At 41.5% G+C, this 26,446-nt stretch overlaps 1 protein-coding gene across 1 annotated transcript in view; it reads left to right on the forward strand.

The window, feature by feature from the left end:
- Nucleotides 1–687: 687 nt before the first annotated feature.
- Nucleotides 688–26,446, forward strand: part of GUCY2C (guanylate cyclase 2C (heat stable enterotoxin receptor)) — a gene marked incomplete at its 5' end in the record, with an annotated part of 39,403 nt that continues 13,644 nt past the window's right edge. The window contains 14 exons of the mRNA XM_009587478.1: nucleotides 688–903; nucleotides 3,302–3,423; nucleotides 4,283–4,379; nucleotides 7,081–7,198; nucleotides 8,400–8,535; nucleotides 10,779–10,864; nucleotides 11,297–11,408; nucleotides 15,342–15,423; nucleotides 17,783–17,888; nucleotides 18,428–18,490; nucleotides 19,069–19,140; nucleotides 20,092–20,196; nucleotides 21,448–21,534; nucleotides 25,645–25,777. Coding sequence (XP_009585773.1) covers nucleotides 688–903; nucleotides 3,302–3,423; nucleotides 4,283–4,379; nucleotides 7,081–7,198; nucleotides 8,400–8,535; nucleotides 10,779–10,864; nucleotides 11,297–11,408; nucleotides 15,342–15,423; nucleotides 17,783–17,888; nucleotides 18,428–18,490; nucleotides 19,069–19,140; nucleotides 20,092–20,196; nucleotides 21,448–21,534; nucleotides 25,645–25,777 — 1,535 coding nt within the window. The remainder of the gene's footprint in view (nucleotides 904–3,301; nucleotides 3,424–4,282; nucleotides 4,380–7,080; nucleotides 7,199–8,399; nucleotides 8,536–10,778; nucleotides 10,865–11,296; nucleotides 11,409–15,341; nucleotides 15,424–17,782; nucleotides 17,889–18,427; nucleotides 18,491–19,068; nucleotides 19,141–20,091; nucleotides 20,197–21,447; nucleotides 21,535–25,644; nucleotides 25,778–26,446) is intronic.

The raw sequence follows: 26,446 nt of genomic DNA on the forward strand, positions 1-26,446 counted from the left end.
CTAATGGTCATGTTTTTTGCAGGCAAAATTCCCTGTCTTAAAAAACCACTTACCATACAATAACTAAAATATTTTTAGTCTGGTCTGATAAGATGCAGCATCTAGGAAAATACTTTTATCCTTAAAAACTTATTGTCTCTGTGGATAAAAAATACCTTTGTTTTACAAATTCCCTGCTAGCAGAGGGTTGCTTTAGTTTTTCTCCCTGACCACTGCTGTTGTACAGCTCCTAAAATATGCCATAGAGAAACTAAAAGACTTTTCCTTTGAGTTGTAGGAGTAAAGCTTTTTTTGATCGCAAAAAGCTGTCACCCTCCAACACTGCCCCAATAAAGAGATCAAATCCATCCCATGTTAATGGCAGCCAGGGAGCAGAATTGGATGGGTCCTTGAGCCTTTGGACTCCTGTCACAGCCCTTGGGCCGAAATGGTGCATGGTACCCAACAGGGCACAGGGAATTGGGGACAACGGGAGAAGCTGCCTGCACCAGTTCAATAGGGCTTTTCAGTGCCAATACTGACTTGAAATCTGCTTGTGTTCTTCAGGAGCTTTCTGTTTCAGGTTCAAATTGCTGTTAAACTAATGCAGGGCACCAGAGGAGAGGGAGCTGCGGGTGGAAATCACGTAGTAGCTGCCTTGATGCGACAGCAATCCGTTCAGACTTGTCCTCTTGTCTCTCTCTTCAGAGTTGAAACAATACTGAGCCTGCCTCTGATCTCTGTAGGGAGTTTTGGACTGTCCTGTGACTACAGAGTAAACCTAATCCGCCTTCTGACCCCAGCCAGGAAAGTGATCTATTTCTTCTATTATTTTTGGAAAGAATCTCGGCTGCCATTCAAAACCATGACCTGGGAATCTGCCTACATTTACAAGAGGAATGAAAACTCGGAGGCATGCTTCTGGTAAGATCTGGATCCACCTCTGACCCGGCTGTTGATAAACTCCATCTCCATCCTCGGACATGGTTCTTACAAGCTGTCCTTCGAGTCCTACATTTTGGGAGGTGCCTTATGACTACCAAGGAACGAGAGAAGGAAAAGATGAATTATACCCTTTAGCTGTACTGCATATCTGAATGTTTCACTCAGTCTACTTTTAAGTATTCTCAAGCCTTGGCTTTTCCTGTGGACAGCATAGCCCACATGTTGTCCCTGCTGGAAATACCTGTTTACTGCATCCTTGATGTAAACAGTGTGACATGAGAGGCTCCTCCATTGGGCTTTCCATAGATGCCTTTTTAGGTCAGGGGTCTTATCAAGCTCTTGTTTCTCCACATTAGTGGTTTCAATCTGTGGGCACTATTGTTACTCCAAAACATTTCCAAAGTTCAAACTGTATCTTTCTTTGAATAAAATGACCCCCAACGATTACAGAGTTTACGCTATGCTCTCACCAGTTTGGAGCAAAGGAGACAGTTTTCACTTTGTGACCTGAAACATCAACCTGTGCTTGATTCTCAAGAATGCTGGGATTTCTCCTTGCCTAAATTCAAAGGCTGTTTTTAGTCAAATAAACTCTTTAATATACTATATTTATCATTACTCTTCTATTATTGCCTCTTATTTAATTTTTAGCTCATGTGAGTGTTTCCATGCTCCTTTGAATTTTTTTTCCAATTTTGGGACATAAAATGCTGATTAATTAAAAAAAAATCATCTCGTTTCTCCTACTAATTTTATAAATGTAGCTTAAAGGCAGCCAAGAATTCATGGAAATAACTATTATTTATCTTTCCAATTCATAACCTGAGGAACTTGCAGAATTTTAAGCAAAGTTTATGACTGTATTGGCTTCAGAGTGATATAAGCATGTACTTACAGAATATTTTGTATACAGAATTTAATCTTTTTTTCTGAATTAAGGAGCCTAAAAACTGATCTCCTATTCACTGTTTTGTAGATATTTAGGGACTTCTACTGTTTCCTCCTTTTTTAGTACAGATAGCAACTTGATCACATGACGTAATTTCTATGATTACCTCTCTTTGATGCTTGGAAACATCAGTGCACTTCACTTATCTCTTACTATAATCCCTATTTCTCCATGTTTGCAGCTATAATTGCCAATACACTACACTTTAGCTAAATCCCTTTAATCCTGCAGGTTTCATACCTTTCAGGGAAGTCAATGCATGTAAGTTATTTCCCAAGTGTTTCTTACCTTGTCTTTATTAAAACTTCTGTTCAGGACCTTCTTTATGACTTCAAAATTGTTCAAGCTCCTTTTCTTTATTGTTGAATTAACAAAAAAATTTAAAATAAATTTTGTATCTCTGCCCATTTTTTATCCTAATATAGTTGTAAAAATGCATCTCATTCTGCTTTAACAGAAACTGTCAGCTTGAAGGTTTTTGAATGGTCTAATTTAAAAAATCCATTTTTGCTAAAGCACAAGTTATACTGCATGGGCTAATTGTTTTCCCCATATATGTATAAAAATAAGTGAATACCCACAATGATAGCAAAATCAGGTTATGTCTCAACTATGCATATGTTCCTGTAAATTAATGGTTAATGATTCTGTTCCTGAAAAAAAATGGGAAGCAAAAGATATTTAGTAGTTTATAGGACTGGGATCTCAGTGTTGCTAGATCAAAAGTTAAGCAGTTTGAAAACAAAGAGATTTCTTTTCGTTTTCCCTCTGCATTAACTTTATTTCAGACAGAATGTCTTTTCTCAGATACAACATGTTGAGGCAAGAATAGGGTTTAGGAGTTGGCTGTTTTTGCTTAATCTTTTAGCTAGCCTTTACTCACTTGGTTGGTTTTTTTTTTTTGCTGTCCTCATTTTTCCCCTTCAAGTTTTAACTGACTCAGTATAGGGGTTTTTTGTTGCTCCTTTCCCTCCTTCGCTTCTCTCACAGTCAGGGTACACGTGTGTTTTTTATCTCAGTTCTTTCTGCAGCTCCCATTTACTCCTTTGAACCTTCACATGTGTCTTCTATGATTACCACTGATGTCTTAAAACAGCAGAGCTTCCTGGCTCTGCCTTCCAGTTAGTCTCACTTACTGTAATTCCCCCATATCCCTGATTTCTTTTCTTAATTGTTGATGTCTTATTACATCATTGTATTCTCCAAACCCATCCTTTGTACAACCAGGCTCAAATACCTCTGGGTGACTTTCCAAGCACTTCTAAGTCTTTCATGCCCTGTATTGATTTTCTCTCTTCTATTGCTGCAGAAAAAAATGTTCCATACTGCCTTACAAACACTCTTGTGTGCTGTAAACAGCCTATCTCGCATTAGGAGAATGTGAGGAGTTAGCAATTTTCTGACGATATCTTTGCTCCCTTGTGTCAGGTACATGAATGCACTAGATGCTGGAATCACACACTTCTCCGAAAAACTGAAGTTCAAGGACATTTTAAGGACTCCGGAGCAGCTTAGAAAAACCGTGAAAGATCCAAACCGGAAAAGCAATGGTAAGGGGGGGCTGAGGTTGCACTCTCCCCTGCAGGCAAGTTGCTTATCCCAGGAAATCGCCCTACCCCTTAGTTACATTTTAGGGATAGTCTTTCCACAGAAATGGTGGAGAAACGCAGATATACCATTTCACATGGATGCAAACATAAAATGGCACAAAGGTCCTAGATTCCTCTCTCCATCCCCATAAAATATGGGGGAACATCCTGGTTCCAGAGAGCTTTTGGGGTGAATTATCCCATCTAGGCACAAGCTCCATTTTGTGAAAGATTCAGAAATCCAGGAATGACAACTCCTCCTAAGAAGGGCCTTAGATACTATAAGAATGCTTAGCTCTCTACCATTCCTGTGTTTGCAGCCCTGGTACATATATGGGCTTCATCTGAGGCATCAAGGGGCACTTCTTCTGGAAGTGATCCATCTAAACTAGAAAAATGGATGAGTAGACACCTCATCTTCTCCTAAGACTAAGCACTTGGCGTCAGCAGGCCAAGTGAGTGCGAGAGTAATAAGTAACCCAATGAAACTATTACCTGAATGCCATTTAACTTAGTTCATATTCAGTAGCCCGTATCAGAACTGCTAATGCTTATTTGAGCGAGATAATAGTAGTGCTCTGGTGTAATCAGATGGAAAATGGTGCAGGCGTTGAGGCACCTTTTACCACTTTCCCTCAAATATCCTGGTCTTACTGCAGAGAGGCTGTAGCTCTGTGCCTGGGTCCCAGCACAGCACAGGTAACGTGCCTTAGCCCAGCATTGCTCTACTGCCTGCTACTGAAGCACAGGGGAGCAGGCAAATGTCCTCTTCTTGTCTGTACCTTTCACCAATCTCTCTCCATTTTTGCCCGATCTGTAGTGATCATCATGTGTGGCTCTCCAGCTGATGTCAGCGCAGACCTAGAGACGGTAGAAGTGGATAAGGACATTGTTATCATCCTGATAGATCTCTTCAAGTAAAGTAACACCTTCGCTTTTCCTCTTTTCTCTGCAGTTTGCTGAAGGATAGATATAATGGAAATAGTCTGAGTCGAACTGTTTTGTTGAAGAAATGCTCTCGCACAAAATGTTTTCCATTGCCGTCTTTCCTCATTCTCGCCATTTATCTAAGCCGCTTAGCGTTTAATTTGTGGCACATCCTCTACAACATCCCCTTTAGTTCGCATAATATTTTTCTAAGGCAGTGACAGAGCAGGTGGGGTTAATGTCATCCTGTGGACTCCTCAGTGCAGGAAACCATGAGAGAACACAGAGTTCAAAGTCAGAATGGTCATGAGCTGTTCATATGAGATACTGTACATTTTTCATACACTCTGCCCAACCAGACAATTATGTAAATGTGGCTTACAGTATATTTTTCTAGGCTTTGTTTATTCTGTTTTTAAATTATTTAAAAGAGTGGTACAACTGTCTCTTCCACTTTATAACTCTTCCACTTTATAACCCTTCCACTTTATAACCGTCTCTTCAACATCTTTATACCTACATAAATCTAACTTTTCAGAGACGTTTCTTAGAATACAACCTAAGTTTTCTGTTGTTCAATTTCATCTTTATATTACTAATCACAAAATCTTTATAGATGAGGACTGATATAAACTGGCCTTATCAATGGTAGCCTCAAAAGCTTTGTCTGTATATGAGGACCAAGAGCTGATCTCTGGCCCTAAGCCTAAGTGACACAGCACAGCTCACATCTGTATGGCTAAGTGTAGATGCCCAAACTGCTTTTTGGGTACGGCTTTGGTCACTGTAGCAAGTCACAGTCTGGGAGAAAGCTAGTTGGCCCAAACCAAAACCATGGCCAGGACTGTGCTGGCAGCTTAATGGTATGGATGATCACAAGGCAAATGTATGTGCCCATGTCTCGATCTTACTTATTTCACTGTTGATGTAGCAAAAGAATCCATGAACTTCCAGGGCTGTTGGGACTTTCCAGCCCTCGCGTCTAAAGCTGACCTTGACAAGGCAGGGCTGAGGCACTTTGGATTAATGACTTCAGTCATTTAACCTTTGGGTCCAAACTGGAGCCTGTGGTTCAAGTTCTAACAGGATCTCCTCTGTCCTGTACACTTTCAAGTTCACCATATATATTTTTCAGAAGTGCCTCTAAGAGCTTTAGACTTTACAGGACTTTATCCAGGCACTAGCAATTGCCAGTTGCTTTTCCTGAGGCAACTGACCACAATTCCTGTTTCTTTGCAAATGTACAACGGGGACTATGTACGTGAGGGCTTTTACTTACTGGTGTTGCATGTATAATTGTTGCCTCACAATAGGTGAGGGTGATTAGGGGCTTCTCTGCTGTGATATGCGTCCTTCTGATATACCCAGCTGCCTCAGCCCATTTTATAGGCTGCCCTCCTTAAAGTTGCTACATACCCCTGATTTTGCTGAATATCTCAAAATATTACAGACATATGTGTTAGATCCAAACTCAAGCTGTAGAAGAAGACAGTAGGCAAGGTCCCATGCTTCTCCAGGAGTCAAGTCCCTCAGACAAAGTGCTGGATTTAAATTGTCTTCAGCTCTGAGCCCTCTGGCAGCCAGGACACAAACACAGTATTTAATCCTCCCTCAGGAGAGGTGGGATGCTGTAGGATTATCCAGTCTGGTGGAGTCTAATGAAGTTTCCTTTTCACCTGGCTAGTTCAGTCCAAGCCTGAATGAAAAGCACTTTGAAATTTTTCAGGGTGAAAAGTGCAATGTAAAAGTCAGAAGGTTCAGGGAAAAGCAGGGACAGGGCTCTAGTGTCAGGGTCCCATCTGATAGCCATGAAGCGGAGCCTGTGGTTCCCAAAAATTCTTAATACAGTACTGACTGAAAAAATAAAAGGATGATCAAACATGAATAATGACAGAAGGCTCATACAATTTTTTTTAATCAATCTAGCTATAGCAATGACAGATGCTGCCACTTGACACTATTATCTATCGCTAAATTCCTCTGTAACACGTGAATCCAGTGGTTGCCAGTCTGTGAAGCACTTCCAGATGGCCTGTCAGGGTGATGAAACCAAAGATACTTGAAAGCTACAACCTTTTCTGCTTGTTTTAGCACAGTTTTCAAGTTCACATAGTTTCCTCTGATTTTCCTAGCTCACTGAATTAAATAAATCCATAAGCTGCTTTCTGCACTTCTCCGATTGTTTCATGCCCTCCTGTTAAATGCTTTTAGTGCAAATCCTGCTGTGATCAATTCTAGCAAGAAATATCAAAATTAGAGGAACATGCAAAAGAGTGCAGAAGTGCAGAAGAGGTCAGAAACATGCACAATAACATGAAGAAACTACAGATTGCAGTACTGTGGATTCCAAGAAGAGACTCAGTTTTAAAATATAAACTCCTGTTTGAAAGAAGAGGAAATAAACAGGACAGAAACCAAACTGTTACAATAATAACAATAATTCACTGCAACCTTTGAGTTTCAGATTGCCAGATCTCTTTGATATTAACTTTTAATGTAGTTAAGCACAGAAGCTGGCATCAGGGAATGGACAACATAAAGAGTTTTGTCCATGATGAAATTTTATTTTTAGAACTACTGTTTTAACCTGTTAAATAACAGTGCCGCTGGGGAGAGGAGAGTGATTCTGTCATGGTTACCACTTGTCCCTGTTGCTGATTGTTCATGGAGCTCTTGTGCTTTGCTTTGCAGTAACAACACGTACTTCAGGAGCAACAGCTCAGCCCGTTACATGCAGAACGTACTTGTCCTGACTCTGCCACCAGCTAATTACAGCTTGAATACCATAATGACTGAGGACGCTGGCCTGGTAACCACATTATTTTATATCTGCTTATTGCATTCAGTTCATTCACGTTCATGCACTAGGAAATTAAAACTAAAAATGCAGCTGTAATCATCCCCCATCATACTTCTATGCTGATATTTTCTTACATTATCGCAGGATGACGTTTTGTCCTGCTGTAATGATGTAAAAATATAGTATCATAAGGGAAGCATGCAGGCTCTCATAATCCTGCTTTGCGAAGTTCAACTCAAGCTTTTAATTTGGTCTGCAAGTGTCATGTTCCCAGGGTGTGAGGGAGACTTACAGGTACATGGCCTTCTGACTCCACTGCTGAGTGACTGACGATCTTATATGTAGCTGCAAGGCATCACTGAAGGAAGATCTATAGGTCTAATCAAGATGTGAGCATGTAAAGTTCAGAACTAATAATTGTTGACTGATTTTTATGTGCAGATACGTGTAAGCAGTGGCAGCCATTGCTCTTTCTGTCCAGAGGCTTTCCAATTGAACTTCAAAAACAGGAACTTTTTTTTTTCTGTAGGAAATACGGATCATTTTAATTTCCTGAAAGGCAGAAACTATGCAAACCCTGTATCTGCTTAGTGAAACCGATACTCCTGCTGTCTGCCCAGGAACCAGACTCTACATGCAGAGTTCCTCCCAGGATTTGTGGCTTTGAGCTCCAGCTCTCCACCAGGCAGCCTGAAGCTTCTGGCTGGATTTACAGGGCTTCCAGATCCCCCAGCCCGGGCTCAACACTTTCTGAGTGCCAGCTCTATGGCAGGCTGCTGGAAATTCTGGCACAGTTCCTTGCCCCTGAGCCATGGCCATCTGGAAGCCCAGACTTGCTGGCACCACACTGGATTATCTGCACAGAAAGTCTAATCCAAAGCCAGGGGCTTTGGGTCTCACTGAGCAGACCTGCCCAGAACCTACAACGTAGGATTTCTTGAATCCTTTGCACCAGGATCAGCATGCCAGAGCTTTACATTGGCCTCTCATAAGTTTTCACCACCTCCCTGTCTTCATACACCAAAAATATATTTTGTTTACCTTTATTTTTCCAAGAGAGAATGCTGATGTGGCACTGCCCATCTACTCACTCAGTGTTCAGCAGATTCTGGTCTTCCATGCTGGAGTTTTTGCCAAATGGAGACCACCATAGCTTTAAGGCAGAAACATGAACTCTCAAATTGCCTTTTTTCTTTTTCTCCTGCTCTAGATGGAAGATGACTTTCTTGTTGGCTATTTTAATGCAGTCTTGCTGTTTGGACATATTCTGAAGAAATTTATCTTCTCCCAGAGCCCAGTGTCACCTGTCAACTTCATCAATGAATTCCAAAATACCACTTTTGAAGGTAAAAGAAGTACAGTCCTGTGCAGGATTCACTAAATTGATGAGGGGAAAGAAATTTTTTTTTTAAGCACTCTTAGGATAAGTCACTTCTACACTAAACAAGTCCAAGCCCTTCAATGAGTTTTACTCCCACTCTTTTTTCTTTTTCTATAATTTTTTCCAAGGATGTTATCTTCAGTATTAGCAGAAGCACTACATAGCAGTTGTGCAGAATCACCTCAGTGCATGCAACACAGAAGAGGTAGAAAGTCAAAATGATGATCATTTGAAACATTGCAATTAGCAACAGACTGTTTGAGGACCAGACTCCTTTCTGGGCTGTTGCGTCTTTCCTGCTGCTTTGAAGTACAAAGTGCATTTAAAGAATATTTCTGCCTAAGGAAGGGTGGGGGAAGGAGGAGAGAAAGAGCTTCCCAGACAGCAGAGATGGAAGACAGGGACAAGGACCTGAAGCTGCTGTCATTCTTTTGACAGTGAGCTGAACTCTTTATAGGGAGAATATTTGGAGAATGAGAAAGGAGCTGGAAGAGTGAAGCATTTAGGTGGGTTTCAGAGTCCATGCTTCCTCCAGAGGCAACCTGGCATTCAGGTTGTTAATTCGCAACAGTGGCATTTCTAAGCTTTCTCCCAAAGGTCTAGCCTTGACTTGAGGCCAGTACGTATGAAATATGATTGATATTCAAAATGACTCTGAAGTCCGCTTAGCTAAGCTTTAATGAAGTAGTTTCAACCTTTTTGCAGTTTACAAAGCCATCGTAGGCCTGGGTGCCTGCAGTGTGAGTGTAAGCCAGCTGGCAATGGCTTGGCTCTTCTTAGTCAACTTTCTTGTTCCTCTCACAGGTCGTCTAGCACTGTGGGCTTTCGTAGGCCACGGGCTTAAGATCACAGAATTTGATTATTAGGAAAAGACAGAGGCAAGACTTACACAAAGAAGTGACAACATTACGTCTCTGGGAGCAAAGTCCCAGCTGTCACTTCACATCAGAGATCTGTACCACAATGACGATTCAAAGCTTTGTGTTTATGTCCCACCTGCTTTCAGCAAACACATGTGTAGAAGTTTCCCAGATTTTCCTAATATGGCCTAATGGGTTTTGGGTTTATCTTTGCTTTAACCATGGTATCCCAAACCTAGCAAAGTATAGTTTACTAATTCCTCCTAGAGACAGCATCCTTTTCTGGATATCAGTAAACTCATCTCTTCAGTTTCACTCTAAATTTGAAATGTAAGTTGCACAAACTTTTTTACTTATCCAAAATAAATCTTGCACTGTAATGCTCCACATTAGTTATACATTTAGTTTAAAAAAAAAATCCTAAAAGTGAAAGTTGTTGAACCACCTTTGTTCTTGTGCTGGAGGCTGGTGGAGTAGGGAGTTCATACAATAATTATTTTGATACTAAGAAGGTGTACCATGAAAAACTTAGCATCAGTTTTTGAGGTGAAAAGGGAGAAGGTAATTCCTGAACTAAAATAATGATGATGCTGAACTTTAGGAAAAATAAAGTAAGTCATCAGCAACAGCAGCAAAAGAGCAATCTGAAGCTGATCAAAAAGACTCTCCTGAAAAAAGAAGGGAAAAAATGAAGGTGAGTCTTTCAGGAGTGGTGGGTATTGGCTAAGCTTGTACTCTTGTTGAAATGACTGACTTCATGAGAGCAAAGTCAAGCCACGCTGAGGGACTTAGGAAGTTCCACCTTAAAATCCTTGGAATGTGCTACATAGGCAATTTCTCAGTCTGCACATTTGCTGATATACAGAGGCAGGAGGTTAAAGAGAAAAAGAACCTGGTTAAAATAGTATTATTAGAGCCAAGCAGGTAGCTCTCAAAAGAGTAAGGGGAATGAAAGTATCCCTATGTTTCCTGTCTTGCTGATAGATTCAAACTGCAGGTGGAAACAGGCAATTTCCCTTCTCGCTTCTAAAATGGTCCCTTCAAGGGAGGTTACTATGACATTCTTGGTAAGCTGAAGAAACCTAACAAATATATTTTTCTATAGCTAGAGGGAGACTTTCCTCTTCAGTGCAGTCAGTTCAACACCTTTTATTGGATTTTGTAGAGAAAATGTAGCATGCTACTAAGGGAGAAGTAGCGCCACACTAAGCTGATATGTATTCTAGCATGTACATGAAGAACAAAAATATCCCGGGCATCAGAAAGCCTTTTATTTATCCCATCCTTCCTGCCACATATTTGCATTTCTGAGAATGTAAGCCCTCTGACTAATTCCTTGTGTCTGCAGGTGTGCTGGGTCCTGTGACTCTAGATGAATTTGGAGACATTGATTCCAATTTGACCCTGCTGTACACGTCACATACTGCAGATCATGTATGTATGTCCAGGGGCAACTGTTTGACCTTATATATGAAAGGAGAAACAAAATGCCCTGTACTATTGCATAAGAATGATGAAAATAACTACAGCAGAAGTGGTGGCATGCCAAGGCATGCTGTGCATGCCAGGAGGGGGTCATGAGAGGCATGCTGGAGACTGACAGGATTGATGTCATCTGGTGATTCAGTAAGTGAAGTGCAGCTGGTATTTTATGGGACTGATACATTTCTCTTCAGAGAGAGGGGAGGAATGAGGAAGAATATGGCAGCCAAACATATGGCTAAGCTGAGGAATGCACCACTGTAGCAGAAAGAACAAGAATTACTTTGAATTTGGGCAATACATTTATTAAGGGTAGTTTGAAGCCAGGGACAAAAGAGGGAGAGCACAGCTGCTGACTGCATTTCTTCCCTCCTACACCCATAGTTCAAAACTCTTCTGTATTTCAACACTCAGAAGAACAAGACACACATGATGACTACCAGTCCGGATTTTGTCTGGAAGAACCACAAGCTGCCCAGTGATATTCCAGGCACTGGTGAGACACCCATTAAACCTACCTATTCTTCAAAGACAAGTCACACAGTCCTAAGATCCACCTGCTGTGCAATCCAGCATGCTGCCTTCACACTGCCCCCAGCCAGCGACGCCAGGAGCTGGGGCAGAACAGCATCTTTCCTTCCCCTGCCCCAGCCCACCATGTTCTCTGCATCCAGCCCAATTCTAAACCTGGGTGCTTAAGTGCTACTAAGTCTTTCATAGACTCCATCCTGTACCAGTGATTGTGGGGAATACCACGGTGTGTTTTGGAAGAGGTCACCCCCGAACATAAAACCTTCACTAGAAGATGGTGGTGGTGTGAATTGTTTGAAAGACTGTTCAGGAAAGGCAGCAGAGTTAAGGTTATGATGAGCTATCTGATTCTGCATTTCTGTATCGCTGATGCAGCACGGTGGTTTCTGCTTGCCCCTTTATCCTTGTTGTAGGGAGCTGGGGAGAGGACAGAGCACTGTGCAGATTCAGGGTGCTTCTCTGGAGGGGTCTCTTAGACGAGCTGGCTCCTTGCAGAAAGACAATGGGAAACTAGATTATTGCTCTATCTCCACGGAAACTTTAAATCTAAAATCCCAGAAATCACAACTTCCTTTTCTTTTGACTTTTTGGTGACTCCTGAATAGAACAGCTGAGTCCCCTTGTAATTCAGCATAGCAGAGTGCAGCCTTGTCAGTCTGAGCAGATTGGGATTGCTTCTCCGTGTAGACTGCTGCCACATGGCGATTGGCAATGGAAAGGTATATTCTTTGGGGTATGACATGCAGGATAAAAATTATTGCAGTGGCAGTGGTTGCAAGGGTTAGTGCACAGTGGGTTAGTTTTCACCTGAGTCATTCCCATCAATGAGTGTCCAAAGGTGTTGCTGTTAAAGGTCTCTGCTAAAGGCCTCCATTAGTTTGCTGTACTGCTTACCTCCACTAGGGAATATTACAATGCAAACCAATAACCGGAAGAACAAACACCTTCTGATAACTAAAAGTCCATTCACAGTAAGGTGGTACATGGATTCAAACACTTTTATTCCTCAGTAAAGTAAATCAGATGGCTTCCAGTTAGGGCTTCCTGCCTGGCCCCAGCCTTCTCAGTGTTGCTCCAGTCCCATTCTCATTCATCCCTTGATCCCCACAATGTGCTGGGGATCTTTACAACATTCCCCTGAGCACATCCTTGTTCGAAGCTGCTGTACAAGGGCAAAAGAAAAATGTCTGGGAATTGCAGAAAGCCAGTGTCTACAAACTAGTAGCTTAACATTCAGTGCTTGACGAAGGCCTGACTTTGTGGCCAAGCGATACTAAATGAAAGTAAAACCACCTCCCACAGGCATGTGATTATTTTGTTTTCATATTTTTTAAAAGTAAACCTTCTTTCAGTGTGATTCTAAACAAATATATTCCCCCAAATGGCAACTTTTTGTGGCCAAAGTTTGCAGCCAAAGCCAGTCAAAACTTTCCAACCAGAAATATGTTTTTTCCTCCAGGGAGGTGAACAAACACAGCAACCAGAGCCCTGCTCCTTCTAAGCTGTAATTGAGAACAGCTGACGCAGTTCTGCTAACCTCCTTCCTCCTGGCATCCCTTAAAAAAAGGGGCTTCATCCACATTTTGCCATTATTCAGAAAGTTTGAACCCTCACTCTAAACATGGATAAGGTCAGCTTTCAATACACAAACGTTTCTGGTTCCAGAGGACCTGAAAACGGTTAATTTGTGATGCACTCTCCCTTTGTGTGTTGTAGTACTAAGAGCCAGGAGGTGGTAGCAGAGCCTCAGGAATGGGAAATTGCGGTCCCACAGCGCTTCCACGGGCAACTTCAACCTGCTGATTGTTGAGCTGCAAGCCACTATTCGCAAAGCTTAAGTTTTAGAGAATTCGTAGGAAATGGCTTTGCACATTCTCATGTATATGTCGTTTTACAGTGGTAACTTAACGTCCTTCCTTGGTGGAGGGAAACGGTAGTACTAACAGTTTTCAGTGGAGAGCGTCAGACTAATACTAAGTTACTACGAGGCCCTGAGACTGATGCTGGGATGAACACACAGAAAGAAGGTGGGGAGTCGTGAGAAACAGAACAAAACATCAAAGCCAGAAATCTGGGTCCTAAACTGAATTCTGTGTCAGATACAGACACTTACATCGGTATGTTCAAAATCCCTGCCCAGCTGGTGCTTGCTTCTGGAGGCAGCTATTGTGTGCCTTGTTGCTTTTTATTTATTTATTAATTTTTACACTTTATCGTTTTCCTGTGTGCCTTTATTTCTATTTCTGGGCACACGCAGAAGTGCATTAGCCTCAGTAAGGCTGAGTAGTTCAGCTCTTTTACTATCCACAACCAACATGGCAATCTGCCTTCTTTGCCTGAGAGACTTGCTCAGCAGAATAGGTATACTCTAGATATGGGGCCACCAGACGAAGCTCTGCACTAATGGCCTATTGCTCTTCAAAGAAAGTTAGTGGCTGCAACTTTCCTTCTCAATACCCCTGAGCTCCAAGAACTGACCCAAGACAGGCTTCACATTGCTTTTCCACATTAAGACAATCAAAATTACACCCTTAAATAATCAGTTCCCAGCCTCGCCAGTTCTGCCTGCCTGTTCAGGACTAGGACCCTCGTGTGGTCTGTGATTTTGGGTCTAAGTCCTCAGATGCCTGAACAGCCTGTTTTTCAAATTGTTTGGCACCTGGCAGCTTCCAAGGACACTAATCTGGCAGTTTTGTGTTGCACCAGATTAATTTCCCTCTATAGCATACGAATTTCATATTGAAGAGTAGAGTCCACTCAGTACCACTTGTCCCATCACAGTGTCTACAGACGTGTTCAGAAATGAGTCCACAGTCTCCAAAGCTCTGTCTACAACAACTACAGAATCACTTCAAACAACTGGGCCAATAAGGGGAGAACCCAGGTGCAAAATGTTGAAAACTTTGTGTATATTAAAACCCGTACCATGATTTTCATCTTGACCTCTTCTTGGATAACAAGTTCTCGCGAGAAATGCCTTTCAAATCCACAAGTGGCTGTACTTTGTATTAGCTGAAATTCTGGGTGGAAGCTGTGGTCTTCAGGTGTATCCCATCCTGAAGCAAATTATATCAGTAAAGACTCTGAGTGACAAAGGTATGGGTAGTTGTGGAAAATTCACTGTCAGAGGCATGTCCTTCTCACTGGGTGGGTACCCAGCAGGACTGGAAAGGAAAAGACATATGTTATAAAGCCTGAATCAGAAAGTCATCACTGAGTATTGTGTTTAATGATAAAAACCGTAGAGACCAAACCTTTGTTCCCCAGTTCAGAGAAAGCCTTATCCAAAGAAATCAATGAAGAGCCCATTTTGCATTAAGCCCTGGATATGCTGGGGGAAAACAATGTTTCCTGCCTGCCGGTGACTCTGATTTCAAATGGTCAACTGCTTACCCCACCTATATCCCTATCCCACAGAGAGTTGTACCCAAGGTTTGTCTCCACCATCCGCTCTTAAGAAATTATTGAAAGGAGAAATTTGGCTGCTTCATTTTTCAAAATGTTGTTACTAAGAAAAGTCAGATTTATTCCTGGACCATCCTAGTTTGTTTTTAAAGAGAACACCTGGAAACCCTGCTGCTGAGCTGATGTGAGATTTAGTGCTGTTAAATTCACCTCCCACCTGGGTGTCCCTACAGAATGCCCATGCCTCAGGTGGGGATGTAAGACTGCACTGCTGTGGGTCAAGCTTCATCCCGCAGTGAAAGAGGCAGGCACGTGTCATCTCTAGGCAGTGCTGGACTGTACCAAAGCCTCTCAATTTGGACGTGACCAAAGAATATCCCTGCTCAGCTACTGTGACTTGCACGTGTGTGGGTGAGGGTAACTTCTTAAATATAATATTGTTTTTCAGTGTTCTCTGTCAAGTTGTTTATTTTTCAATTTTTCTTTTCTGCAGGCCCCCCCTTCTTGACCATTGCTGTCTTTACACTCACGGGAATCGTGATTCTGATTCTGATCATCTCTTTGCTGATTCTAAGGTACCAACCCCTTTGGCCCTCTGTTTGTCCTTGAACAGTTTTCCTCCTAGGGCAATGCCTTTGATCTCTTCTTGAAGAGCCATTCATTAGCTTACCTTACATACCTGGGTGGTTGCCCTCAGTGTGAACTCTTTAGTATATGCTAAGTAGTGTTTGCATCCATAGCATTGTTATGTCAGGTTAATAATCACGTGAGAAGATGCAGCAAGGCTCAGAGTTTTTGCATCTGCTAAAAAGCTCTGATTCCTATACATACACAGAAACATACGTCTCAGACCAATCATCTTCAGACTTTTTCCACTTACTGCCCATCTTTAGCTTACTTGGGATTCACTTATGTTTCTTTAACCTATTGGTGACTTAAAAGTTCAGTCTAGAAGGAGGTATTTGTCTTGAGTCACTGTAGGAATCAAAACACCATGACGTTTTTGGTGTTTTCATTGCATGGATCCATCCTGTCTTTCAGTTTCCTCCGACTCAGTCCAACTCTTCGCATACTGACTTTTCTAACAGCTAGAATTTCATAAGTATAACACAGTTCAGCTTTATAATGATGGAAAAAGGAGAAATATAAATCAATGATGTCTCCTTTTGCTGGAAGAAATGCCATCCCATTTCCAAAGGATATGGTTTTCTTTCATATTTAAAAAAATTGTCTTACCTGTGCAACTGTTTTCAGTAGCTCAGCATCCCTGTTTGCTATATATCAGAGAACTTCAGAAAAAGTGAGAAAATTAGCTCTTAAGAGAACTTGATTAGAAACAGGTACTACCGAGGCGCTCTTATTTTGAGTGGACCAATCTGCCTTGCTAACTAAAGCTTTTCACAAGGGAAAAATCAAAGATGAAGGTATACAACTCTTACACATCCAGTTGTACTCAAGAAACGGAAAAGCTAATCATCTAAGCACTAACATATAAACAGACAGGTAAAGTTTGTAATTTGAAAATTTATGAATTTCTATGAAAATTGATAAAAATTTGTCTGGAGACAGTTTGGACTTGTTGTAAAAGGTTCTGTACTCTTCCATATTTGCAGATGCATAAAATCTAAAGATTCTCTTTAGATTATTAGATTATTATTGTATACGTATCACTGTAATATTCCCAAACATCAAATATAGATGAGATTCCTGAGGATTTTTTAGAATAAAGCTTGCCCTTCTAGTGTTGAAATAATATCAAACTTCTCAATTATAATTGCTACCGAAGATTTTCCTCTAACAAGCAAAGAAGAGAGACTCAGCTATGAAAATGAACAAAATGCCTCATTATTCCTCCTTTATCTCCCAAGTTTCTAGGACACTTGAACTATCCCACACCTCCCTGTGTAGTTCTGACTGCTAAGTAAAAAGGCAAAGTCCTGAAAAACACATAACTAAATGTTAGACCTGGTGGATTTTCATTCAGTTTGATATGTACTTAATCACCAGGTGATACCAGTTTGAATTGCAGTGCATCCTGCTGATACAACACACCTTACGAGATTGAACTGAGAAAAACAGTCCTTAGCACAATTATTGGTCTCCTTTTCTTATACATGTGTGAGTTAAAATATGTTGGAAAAGGGAATATTTGTGTTATTAGTCAATACCATGGGTTCTCCCATTTCGAGCATTTGCTAGCAGTCATCAGGGTGTTGGGATTCCCCTGCAGTCTCTCCAGTCAGTCCTGTGGTTTTTTTCATAGAGGAAGGACTTGCACGGGTAAGCGGGTAGTTTCATGAGTGCTAGTCTTCTTGCAGCTCTTCTCTAAGAGAAGACAGTGTCTGCTCTGAAGTTCTGCAAGGGAGACAGCAGTTCCCTTCTCCCGGTTCCGAGGGCTCTTCCCTCATTTTTACAAAATGTGCAGAATACAAGGGACACACACAAAAAGGCTTCTCATCTCAACACTGTTGTTACCTCCTCTCCTGGCATCGTATTCACACCAGTTCTTACCATCCAGTGTTGATGCCAGGACTTCCTTTGGCTTGTGTTTGTTTATGGGACCTCCCTTCAGAGCACATTCAATAACATGGAGGAGAAGACTACATAAAATCCAGACGGCCCTTTGTACTTTAAATTGTTCTGACCTCCCTTGAGACTCTGGCAATTGCCTAGCAGTTGTTCTGCTAAATCTGTTCTGTTTTTCTGCTACGTCTGTGGAATTGAATGAGATCTAGGCTTTCCCAAAGCTAGAGGAATTAGAGCAGCCTCAAACTGGAAAACTGTACGAGAGCCACAGGGCTTGTGCTCAAGCCTTGCCCACCTGACACTCCATCCTTGTGTCATCCTGACACTGGAAGCTTCCCTGTCCTAATCTCCTGTTGCGGGTTTCGGTTCACTGGGAGGATATTCTGAACGAGTTCGCTCGTTTTGCAGGAAGTACAGGAGAGATAATGAGCGTCGGTGGAAGAAATGGTCCCATATACCGCCTCAGGAAATCTTGCCTCTGGAGACCAGTGAGACAAGTCATGTTAGTTTGAAGGTAAGAGAAGCACGATGCCTGAAGCTGGGTCTTGGATTCTGTCTTCTAAAGACCATCGATACTGGGGTGTCGGCATGCTCTGACTACAATGCAGGCTATGGCTCTGGTAGGATCTGTTAAAATTATTTCTTTTTTTCTTTTTTTTAACCCTCACTTGTTGTATTGAAGAAAAAAGAGATTATTCCCCATCTATTGCTCCCTAATAGAATATATCTGTTTCCCAACAGTAAAGCTTATTTTGTGATGGGAGAACGGGCTGGGTATTGATTTCCAGTCTCTTCCACGCCACCACTGCTACAAATTATTTCCCTGTGCTTTGTTAGGCCTCTGTAACGCCCAAGAGCATGAAAGCAGCAGGCGGAGGCCTCGGCTGCCGTGGGAGCGGCATGGATGTCCCACACTTTCTGTGGCATGTAGTGGCACTCCCTAGAGAGGCTTATGCTTCTCTGTGGCACACACTGACATTACTTATCTCTCCAGAACTGCCAAGTGGGGAGTAGGTGATAATTGCAAGTTAATTATTCTTCTTTTGTTCTTAGATCGATGAAGATAAAAGACGTGACACCACCCCGAGACTGCGCCAAGGCAAATATGACAAGAAGGTAACCTGACTGCAGTGTCCACGCTCCCGTCCTGGGCTTAGGAGGGCTCTTTCTGAGAGGAGGTCATTCCTCTCCAGAGACAATTCCAGCTTTCCTGACCTTGCAAAATGGCTTGATCTTATGGAAGGGATAAGCCATTTATTCCCTATCAGGTGCTTTGCATTTTGCTTACTGACAAGAGGCAAAATATTAGACTCCATGAATCCTTAGCCTAGTCCAGAAGTGTGGAAACAGAGGGACCAGAAATCTGATACATTTTGGTACCAAGGAGATCAACGGATTAATGGAGGACAGGCCATTTATATGGCAATTCTCTTACATTCAGTAGAGCTATCTGCCTGACTGAGAGATATCCATGTTGAGTTAAAATTTGCATCACTGACAGTTCTAAATAGTTCCTATCTTCTGAAGGAAATATAACTCTGTCACTTATTAGCTGATTAACTGAAACTCCGACAGCGAAGCAGTAGGCAGATGTTTCTGAAGTATTTCTTTGTATGGACATTTCTTGGAAAAGAAGGATGAATTGCTGTTGTACTAAACCTATGATTTTTTTCCCACTGTTATTTTTTCTTCAGGTGGTGATCCTAAAGGATCTCAAAAACAACGATGGTAATTTCTCAGAGAAGCAAAAAATAGAACTGAACAAGGTAATTGTTGCATGTAGCAACTGGACACTGCAGGGTGAGATGGAGCCTATGAGTGAAGTCATTGCTTTCCACTGTCAACTCCAACAGCCATGTGTTTGTGCATGTTTGTGAGGTGGATGGGTAATGAGTTCCTCAAAGGATATTGCTTGATGAACTTTCTCTTTGTGTGTGTGATCTCATCACCAGTTCAGAGTCTGAATTGTATGCCAGTGAAGCTGAGGATGAATGAAGTAATTCACGCTCTGTCATATGGCCTTGATAAATACATTTTTATAGCTGATGCTAAAAGGCAATGCACTCTTTTTGCTCATATCATGCTAATTCATTAGTAGCAGAATGTTGTAGTTAAATCTTATTATTGAACGCCAAGTGCAGCTCTTTAAATATAAGTAACTCTCTGCTGACTTGTGCATACAGACTCTTCCAACATGAGAGATGAATTTGGCTGCAGTACTACATCTTTTTTGAATGAATGGTTTTCCTTTTTACACAACACAGCTATACTGTGAATTCAATAAGCTCTAAAAATACCTCAAAGTAAACTACAGTTGTCTATATAAATGGACAAAGTCCATAATATCATGCAGCATCATTAAATTTTTATTACTTGCTCATTTACTGACTGATTCACAGCATTCTGTCACTCATAATGGCTATTCTGGTCAACTGGGAGGTTTGAGTAGAGAGGCAATAATGGAGACTATAGTGGGCTCTGGAATTAACTTGTAGTATCCAACAGCAGCCACTCTTACCTCCCTAATCCAGAAGGCTCTGGAATGACAAATGTCTTCAAGTACTTCACTCCGTGCCTTAGTACACACTGGTTTAAAGGAAACTCATACATCTTATCAGGACCTGTGATAAAAAGCCACGTCACACAAGTATCCTTGACCTGTGTTTCTGTACTAACAATGATTGCTTTTAAATATAGATGCAATGTTTCTGCTCTAGCTCCTACAGATTGATTATTACAACCTGACCAAGTTCTATGGCACTGTGAAGATAGACACCATGATCTTTGGGGTGATTGAGTACTGCGAAAGAGGTTCTCTGCGGGTAAAGAATTTTGCAGGTCTCCTTCCACCCCCAAATTATCAAATTCCAAAGTAAGAAAAAAAATCCCCATCTCTATGTCTCTGGCCCTCATGCAGGAGCCATGGACTGAGCAAGTGGTAGCCGGTTTCTGACTCCGAGTTCCCTCTCCCTTGCTCGGTTCTCTCCAGCCTTCCCCAGGTGCTGCTGTGGCTGTCACCAGTTTGATGGTTCTCAGCAGCCAGAGCATGAGGTGAGGTGCAAGCAAGGAAAAGTACAGGCAGAGCTCCACTCAGGCAACAGCAACAGCCGGTATTTGTATTGTGTCCCCTATTGGGAGCATATAGGATATAACTTTTTCTTTATTTTCCAAGCTGTAGCTGTTGTCTCTGCTGATGCCCTTGTGGACCCCACAGTGCCCCCAGAGTGTGAAAGGATAGAGAAAATAACACATTCCATATTAATAAGGGACAAACAGTTTGAGGCTGGAATATGGCAAATCCTATGCTGTAACGGACAACAGCCCTTCCTTTCTGTTTATAAAAAGAAATGGTAAATTGATGCCTGGCAAGAGTTACAGAAAGACTTATGGTTTATTACTGCCAATATTATTTCAGTGCTAATCATGAAGTAACGGTGGCATCAGCTCTTCTGCAGGCACACATTTTCTCTGCTTCTGAGTTCACACAAAGACTCTCATCAGTAGCAGTAGTCTCTGGAACAAACTCACAGCAAGGCAGCAAAATAACAGCTCTGTCTCTAGTTCTTTTCTTGTAAACTGGCATACTCATGGAGGTTTACTTTTAGCAACAGAAATCATAATGGCTGGAAGAACTGTAAATGAACGGCACTTTAAGATAAAGGAACAGTCTACTTTGAACTTATAAGGCCATGAGTAAATTGGTAGGACATGGACTATGAGCACAAACCACAGAAATTCCTTTCCCTTCCTCTTGGACACCTTGCCCATTTCTGTCTCAGCTATTTTGCTTTATTAAAGACTCAGCTTTAAAAGCAAAGTCACTATTTACCTTTAATTACACAAACCCCTCTTTTCTGGAGTCCTCAATTTTCTAGCTCTGTGTAAACCTAAAATACATTTCACAGTCCCTGTTTTCTGAGTCAACTCCTGCTCTAGCGCATGTACTCCGTACAAAAAATGAAGGGCTACCTTTCTCAGTCGCTGGTTGAAAGGCTGTGCGATTTAGATACTCGTATCTCATCACATCCTTTTTCCCTGACGCAGTTTAGAACCACTCTCTTCTTCTTTCACAGGATGTTTTAAATGATAAAATCTCCTACCCTGATGGCACATTCATGGACTGGGAATTTAAAATCTCCGTCATGTATGATATTGCCAAGGTAAGTGGACTGCTGACAGTGCAATGTTAATCAACCTGTCGTGTCTTGCAAAATGGATCCTCTGGAGAAGGGCAGCTCTCAGGGTCTTCTCCTTTCCTTGCTAGAGGATGTATGCCTTTCCTCTCTTTCCTCCTCTGGGGATAGGTGTATGAGGCAGGAGGACCCCGTGGCTCTCAAACTGAGGGGGAAATGGGAGCCAGAGCTGGCTTTGGGCTATTTATAAATAAAGTATGCCCCTAAGAAATGTGACCCAAATATCAGAGGGTTACAATCTGTTGACCAGTGGCTCTGATTAGTAGGGCCTTTGCAGTCACAAGACCTGCAAAACACACTGCTCTCTGGCCTCAGGTAAGGCATATAAAGGAAAACTGTGTTTTTTCAAAATGATGGAATTATTCCAATTTGTATCCAGAGACAGGATAAACTTTTTCTAAATAAACAGTTTATTTTGCATCCTGATTTTCTCACTCACTAGAGTGAGAAACTAGAAACTAGATCTATCCATTTCAGGCAGTTTGTGAGGGAAGAAATTCATTCTGTACAGAAACCGAGACTGGTTTTCAGTAGCTTTCAACAAATCTTTACATTTTAGGTCCTTGTGGTAGGAAGACTCAATGTGAACTGTAAAGGAAATTCTATTCTACATTAGCGACTTGTATCTGTTTAGCTGGTAGTTAAGGAACCTTTATAATTCACAGGTATAATAATTCATTATACCTCTGCAGGTAATGTAGAGAATTACCTCTGCCTTTTTGCTAGTGCTTAACTGCTCTCCTCTTCTTATTGCTGGTTTGCAGTTGGACAGTCCTCCCATTTCAAAAATCAGATTTGATCTCCACAATGAATGACTCTACTCTGTCTGTTCTAAAGAGATACTGAAAATCTTGCTCTTTATTAAAGCCCCCTTAATCCAAATTGTCACAGTTTGTTGACCTTGTTAATGACTTTCAAGTTCAGTTAATGTTCAGCATTAAGTTTCATTTTAAATAGCAGCAGTGGCATTTCCCTTTCTCCTTATAGCATATCAAAAAACATGGTATTTTTTAACCCTTTGCAGTTCACTTTCAGATGTTTCCTAAGAAAATAGGGATTAGTACTGGTGCTCTGTTTACGAGGAGGAGAGAGAAATCCCAATCCCTCTGAAAGGAGTGACCAAATGCCCAGTGACTGCACTGGGACCAGGACTTCACAATCGGTTGTTCGTTGCACCGTTGGTAATGGGAATGGGACATGGAGTCTGAGGATGGGCAGCGCACCGCATCTGTTCTGTGGAATGACTCCTAAGTACTATTAGCCGTGATAGTAGAGATGGTTCACCAAATCTTCCTGAAAACTTGTATGTACCTAGGAATATCAGGAAACTTACTGTCATTTGGATGATCTGCCAGCCTCTCCTATTCCTTGGCCTGATGCTGTGGTTGGTGGAGCCTCTGGGACCTAGACATTTCCATGAACTTCTTGTACTGCTTTTTCAAAACCACAGCTTCCCAACCTCCAGGCACCCTGTCTATTTTTACTCAAATGGCTTCTTGCTTTACATAAGCCACTTCATAACCCTTCAGCTCCAGTTCTTCTCATCCCAGCATCTGCCCTTTTAAAGCCCAGCTCCAGCTCTCCAGGCTGTTAAAATCCCTATGACCAGCTCCTGCAGTTCCTTTGCTTTCCTTTTGATATGCTCCTCCCTCTCCACACCACCACTTTCCTACACCCCATTTTTACCATTGCCCAAACAGCCCTCGTACTTCGCCTACTCTTCATCTGGCACAGAAGCTTCTGCATCAGTGTTTCTGAACAGAGGAGGTTGTATCGCTTCTGTTCCCTGGTACAGCTAGCCAAGCAGTGACTATTCCTAGAGCATCCCCTAGTCCACTAGAGGAGGTGGGTAGGCAAAGGGGAAGCCCTAAATCTGCTCCATTTACTTTTTTTCTTTTCTATCTTCGCTGTCTCTAGGTCTGATGGCACCACCTGTAGCTACATGGATTTTGTTACATGTGACCAAAGATCTCTGATGAAAGGTCTGCTAAGAAGGAATTGCAGTAATCAAGCCTTGCAGTTATTAGTGCATACACTGTCGTTGCAACACTATTTATTAAATAAGGGGCTGCTGCAGGATATTGTGCAAGGGATTCTAATATTCTTGCACTGTGTCAGGAAAAGGGTTCTCAGTCAGAACTAAAGCTTCAGAGCAGAGGTTACAAGAATGCCTCAAGGATTTAGCTGTACTGCACTGAAAGTCATCATAAATTTTGCAAATCACATAGTAGGTTTTAATAGGTTCTGTGTTTTCAGGTAGGTGCATAGGATAGTTGGAAGGAAAGCGGAAAATTTTATCAGGCACATCTATAAGACTTCTGCCTCCAGAAATTGTTAACAAGAAAGCCCTGGTATAAGGAAATAAAATTACCTTTGCCTGCCATTTGATGCTGAAACTGATTAGGAATTCTGCTGTAGCAATGGGTGCATTTCCTGGCTGTTGAAAGCAGGTGCTGGAAGAAGGCGCAGCTGGAGGAAATAGGACCAAAAGCAGGCAAAACATCCTGGATAGTGTCATCAGGGCTGCATGATAAAAGCTGCTTAATCAAGAAATGTGTTCCTTGGGTATAGCGTGCACACAGTCTCCGTAAATTTTGGCATGGTCTAGATAGGTCCAGGATAACCAGTCCAACAACATTCTCCAGGGATTGCATCTCTTGTAGGCTGCTTGTGTCTCAGACATAGCTCTACTGTGCCCAAAACTCAGCTCGTGTCTCAGTGATGTCTTGAAGCATTTGCTGGTCCGTTCCCAAATACGGGTACCAAAGGAGAGAAAACCCAGCATGTCACACAGTGTATTCATGACCTGATTAAAGTCGATCTACCAGTTATCATACAAGAGGATAAGCCATACATGTAGGAGTCTAAGTGGAAGACCGTTCGGAGAAGAAACTAAACAGATATGATGTACCTGTTCTGGCTTCCACAGGATATAGATTGTGCTTCATATACTGAGCTACAGAAAAAGGGACTATAGGAAGAAAAACAACCAGCAGTAGGCTATAAGTAGGTGTGAGCTTAAGTAATTCAGAAGAGAGAGATGAAACGGAATAAATAATAGCAAGAGGGTGCAAATTAGCATACCTACTCCCTTCTTCAGTTTACGCCCACTTACTAATGTTATTTTCCTGCTATGCCTCAGCACTGGCCCCTTCTCATGTATTACACCCTATTGGAGTGTCTTAGACTAAAAGAGATAAATTCAGAGGTGATGAGTAAAAAGGGGCAAACTACATACCTTTGTACACCTGTGTGTGTTGTGAGTGAAGAGTCTGAATCTCAGGAAATATAGCTGAAACTGCACCGGTCAGTCCTCATGGTGCCCACTTCTGAGTTTAGCTTATGGATAGCTGATATGTGTTGACTAGTACAGAAGAAACCATAATCAGTCAGGTCAGAAGAGACCTTTATGATTGTCTAATCTGATTCCCTGCCTTACATAAACCTTAGTGCATCATCTAGCACTCTCTGCATTGACCCCTCTTTAGCCCTCTGCTTTGTGTAAGAGGATCTGCTGCAATGTTTCTGAATGAAGCCTCTGGTGTATGGTAATCTTCAAAGACGATACAGACATAAAGAGCAATTCCTCTCAAACCTGTGGTGTCCATTGGATGAACATGTAGTTGGGAGCACTTATTTCCTGTGACATTCCAACAAATCTGTACTAAATTTACCAAAAAAGCATTTATCGCGAGTGAAATCAAAACTTCTGTGGGAAGAAATAAATTTTCCTAATTGCTTAATTGTGTTCTAATCTTATCAAACCCCAAAATGCTATGTCAGACTTTTGTTAACTAAGAGGAAGGATGGTCTTCCATGATATGATCCTTCTAATGATCCATCTCCTCATTTCTTAACATTGATTGTTCCTGTCATCTTGGAAAGTCTCCTCTGTAAAATAACATTTGTTTCTCTCCATGGCAGGGAAATGTGATTTATGCATATCCATTGTTGATGAAGGCCATTTAATTACTTGAACAGATATTACATTAATACTCCACATTCTTGTTGAGTCTGGTAACAGCTGAGTGTCTCACACATAGTCTTGCTTTCTTCCTCTTTTATTATCAACCACAGGGGATGTCTTACCTGCACTCAAGCAAAACTGAAGTCCATGGTCGGCTCAAATCCACAAACTGTGTAGTAGACAATCGCATGGTAGTGAAGATCACTGATTTTGGCTGTAATTCAATTCTGCCTCCAAGGAAAGGTAAAATCAGTACCCAATTGGACTCTCCTTCATGGTTTCCAACCCAGTGGAATCTTCTTATATTCGTAGTCCAGTAGGGCCTAATTTAGTCTTGTACACAATACAAAACGTACAATATGATTTTGTTTCATGTAGCAGCCCATTTAGTCTTGTACACAATACAAAACATACAATATGATTTTGTTTCATGTAGCAGCCATCATACAAATGATATCTGAAAACACTGTCTTAACTTAAATAACACAATGAAAAAGAATTATTAGCAGGTAGAGAAAGAAACTAGGCAGTGAGGATGAGAAGGAAACGAAAGATGAATTTTCAACTTATAGTTTAGGAAACAGAGATTTCACATGTGGCTGAGATGCAAGAAAAATTTTCAGCATCCAAGGCCTTCATGCAAACAGCTCACTTCAGCAGTAATGCTGAACTTGTATGAAGAAAAAAAGGAGTTAAGTACTACATGATCTTGTCATTGATCAGATGCACGTGTTACCACAGTGCTCTTTAACTTAATTTAAACATTAACACTCGTGACTCTGATCATCCTTAAAAAAATCTGTAATGATATGCAATGATAACCTTAATGTTTTTCATCCTTAGGTAGGAATCTAGACATATGTGTTCAATCAGATTGGAATAATTTTAACAGCTTTTCTCTACGTTTTCTAT

The sequence above is a fragment of the Fulmarus glacialis genome, unplaced genomic scaffold (assembly GCF_000690835.1).
Source record: "Fulmarus glacialis isolate BGI_N327 unplaced genomic scaffold, ASM69083v1 scaffold13611, whole genome shotgun sequence".
In the NCBI taxonomy this organism is placed as follows: Eukaryota; Metazoa; Chordata; class Aves; order Procellariiformes; family Procellariidae; genus Fulmarus; species Fulmarus glacialis.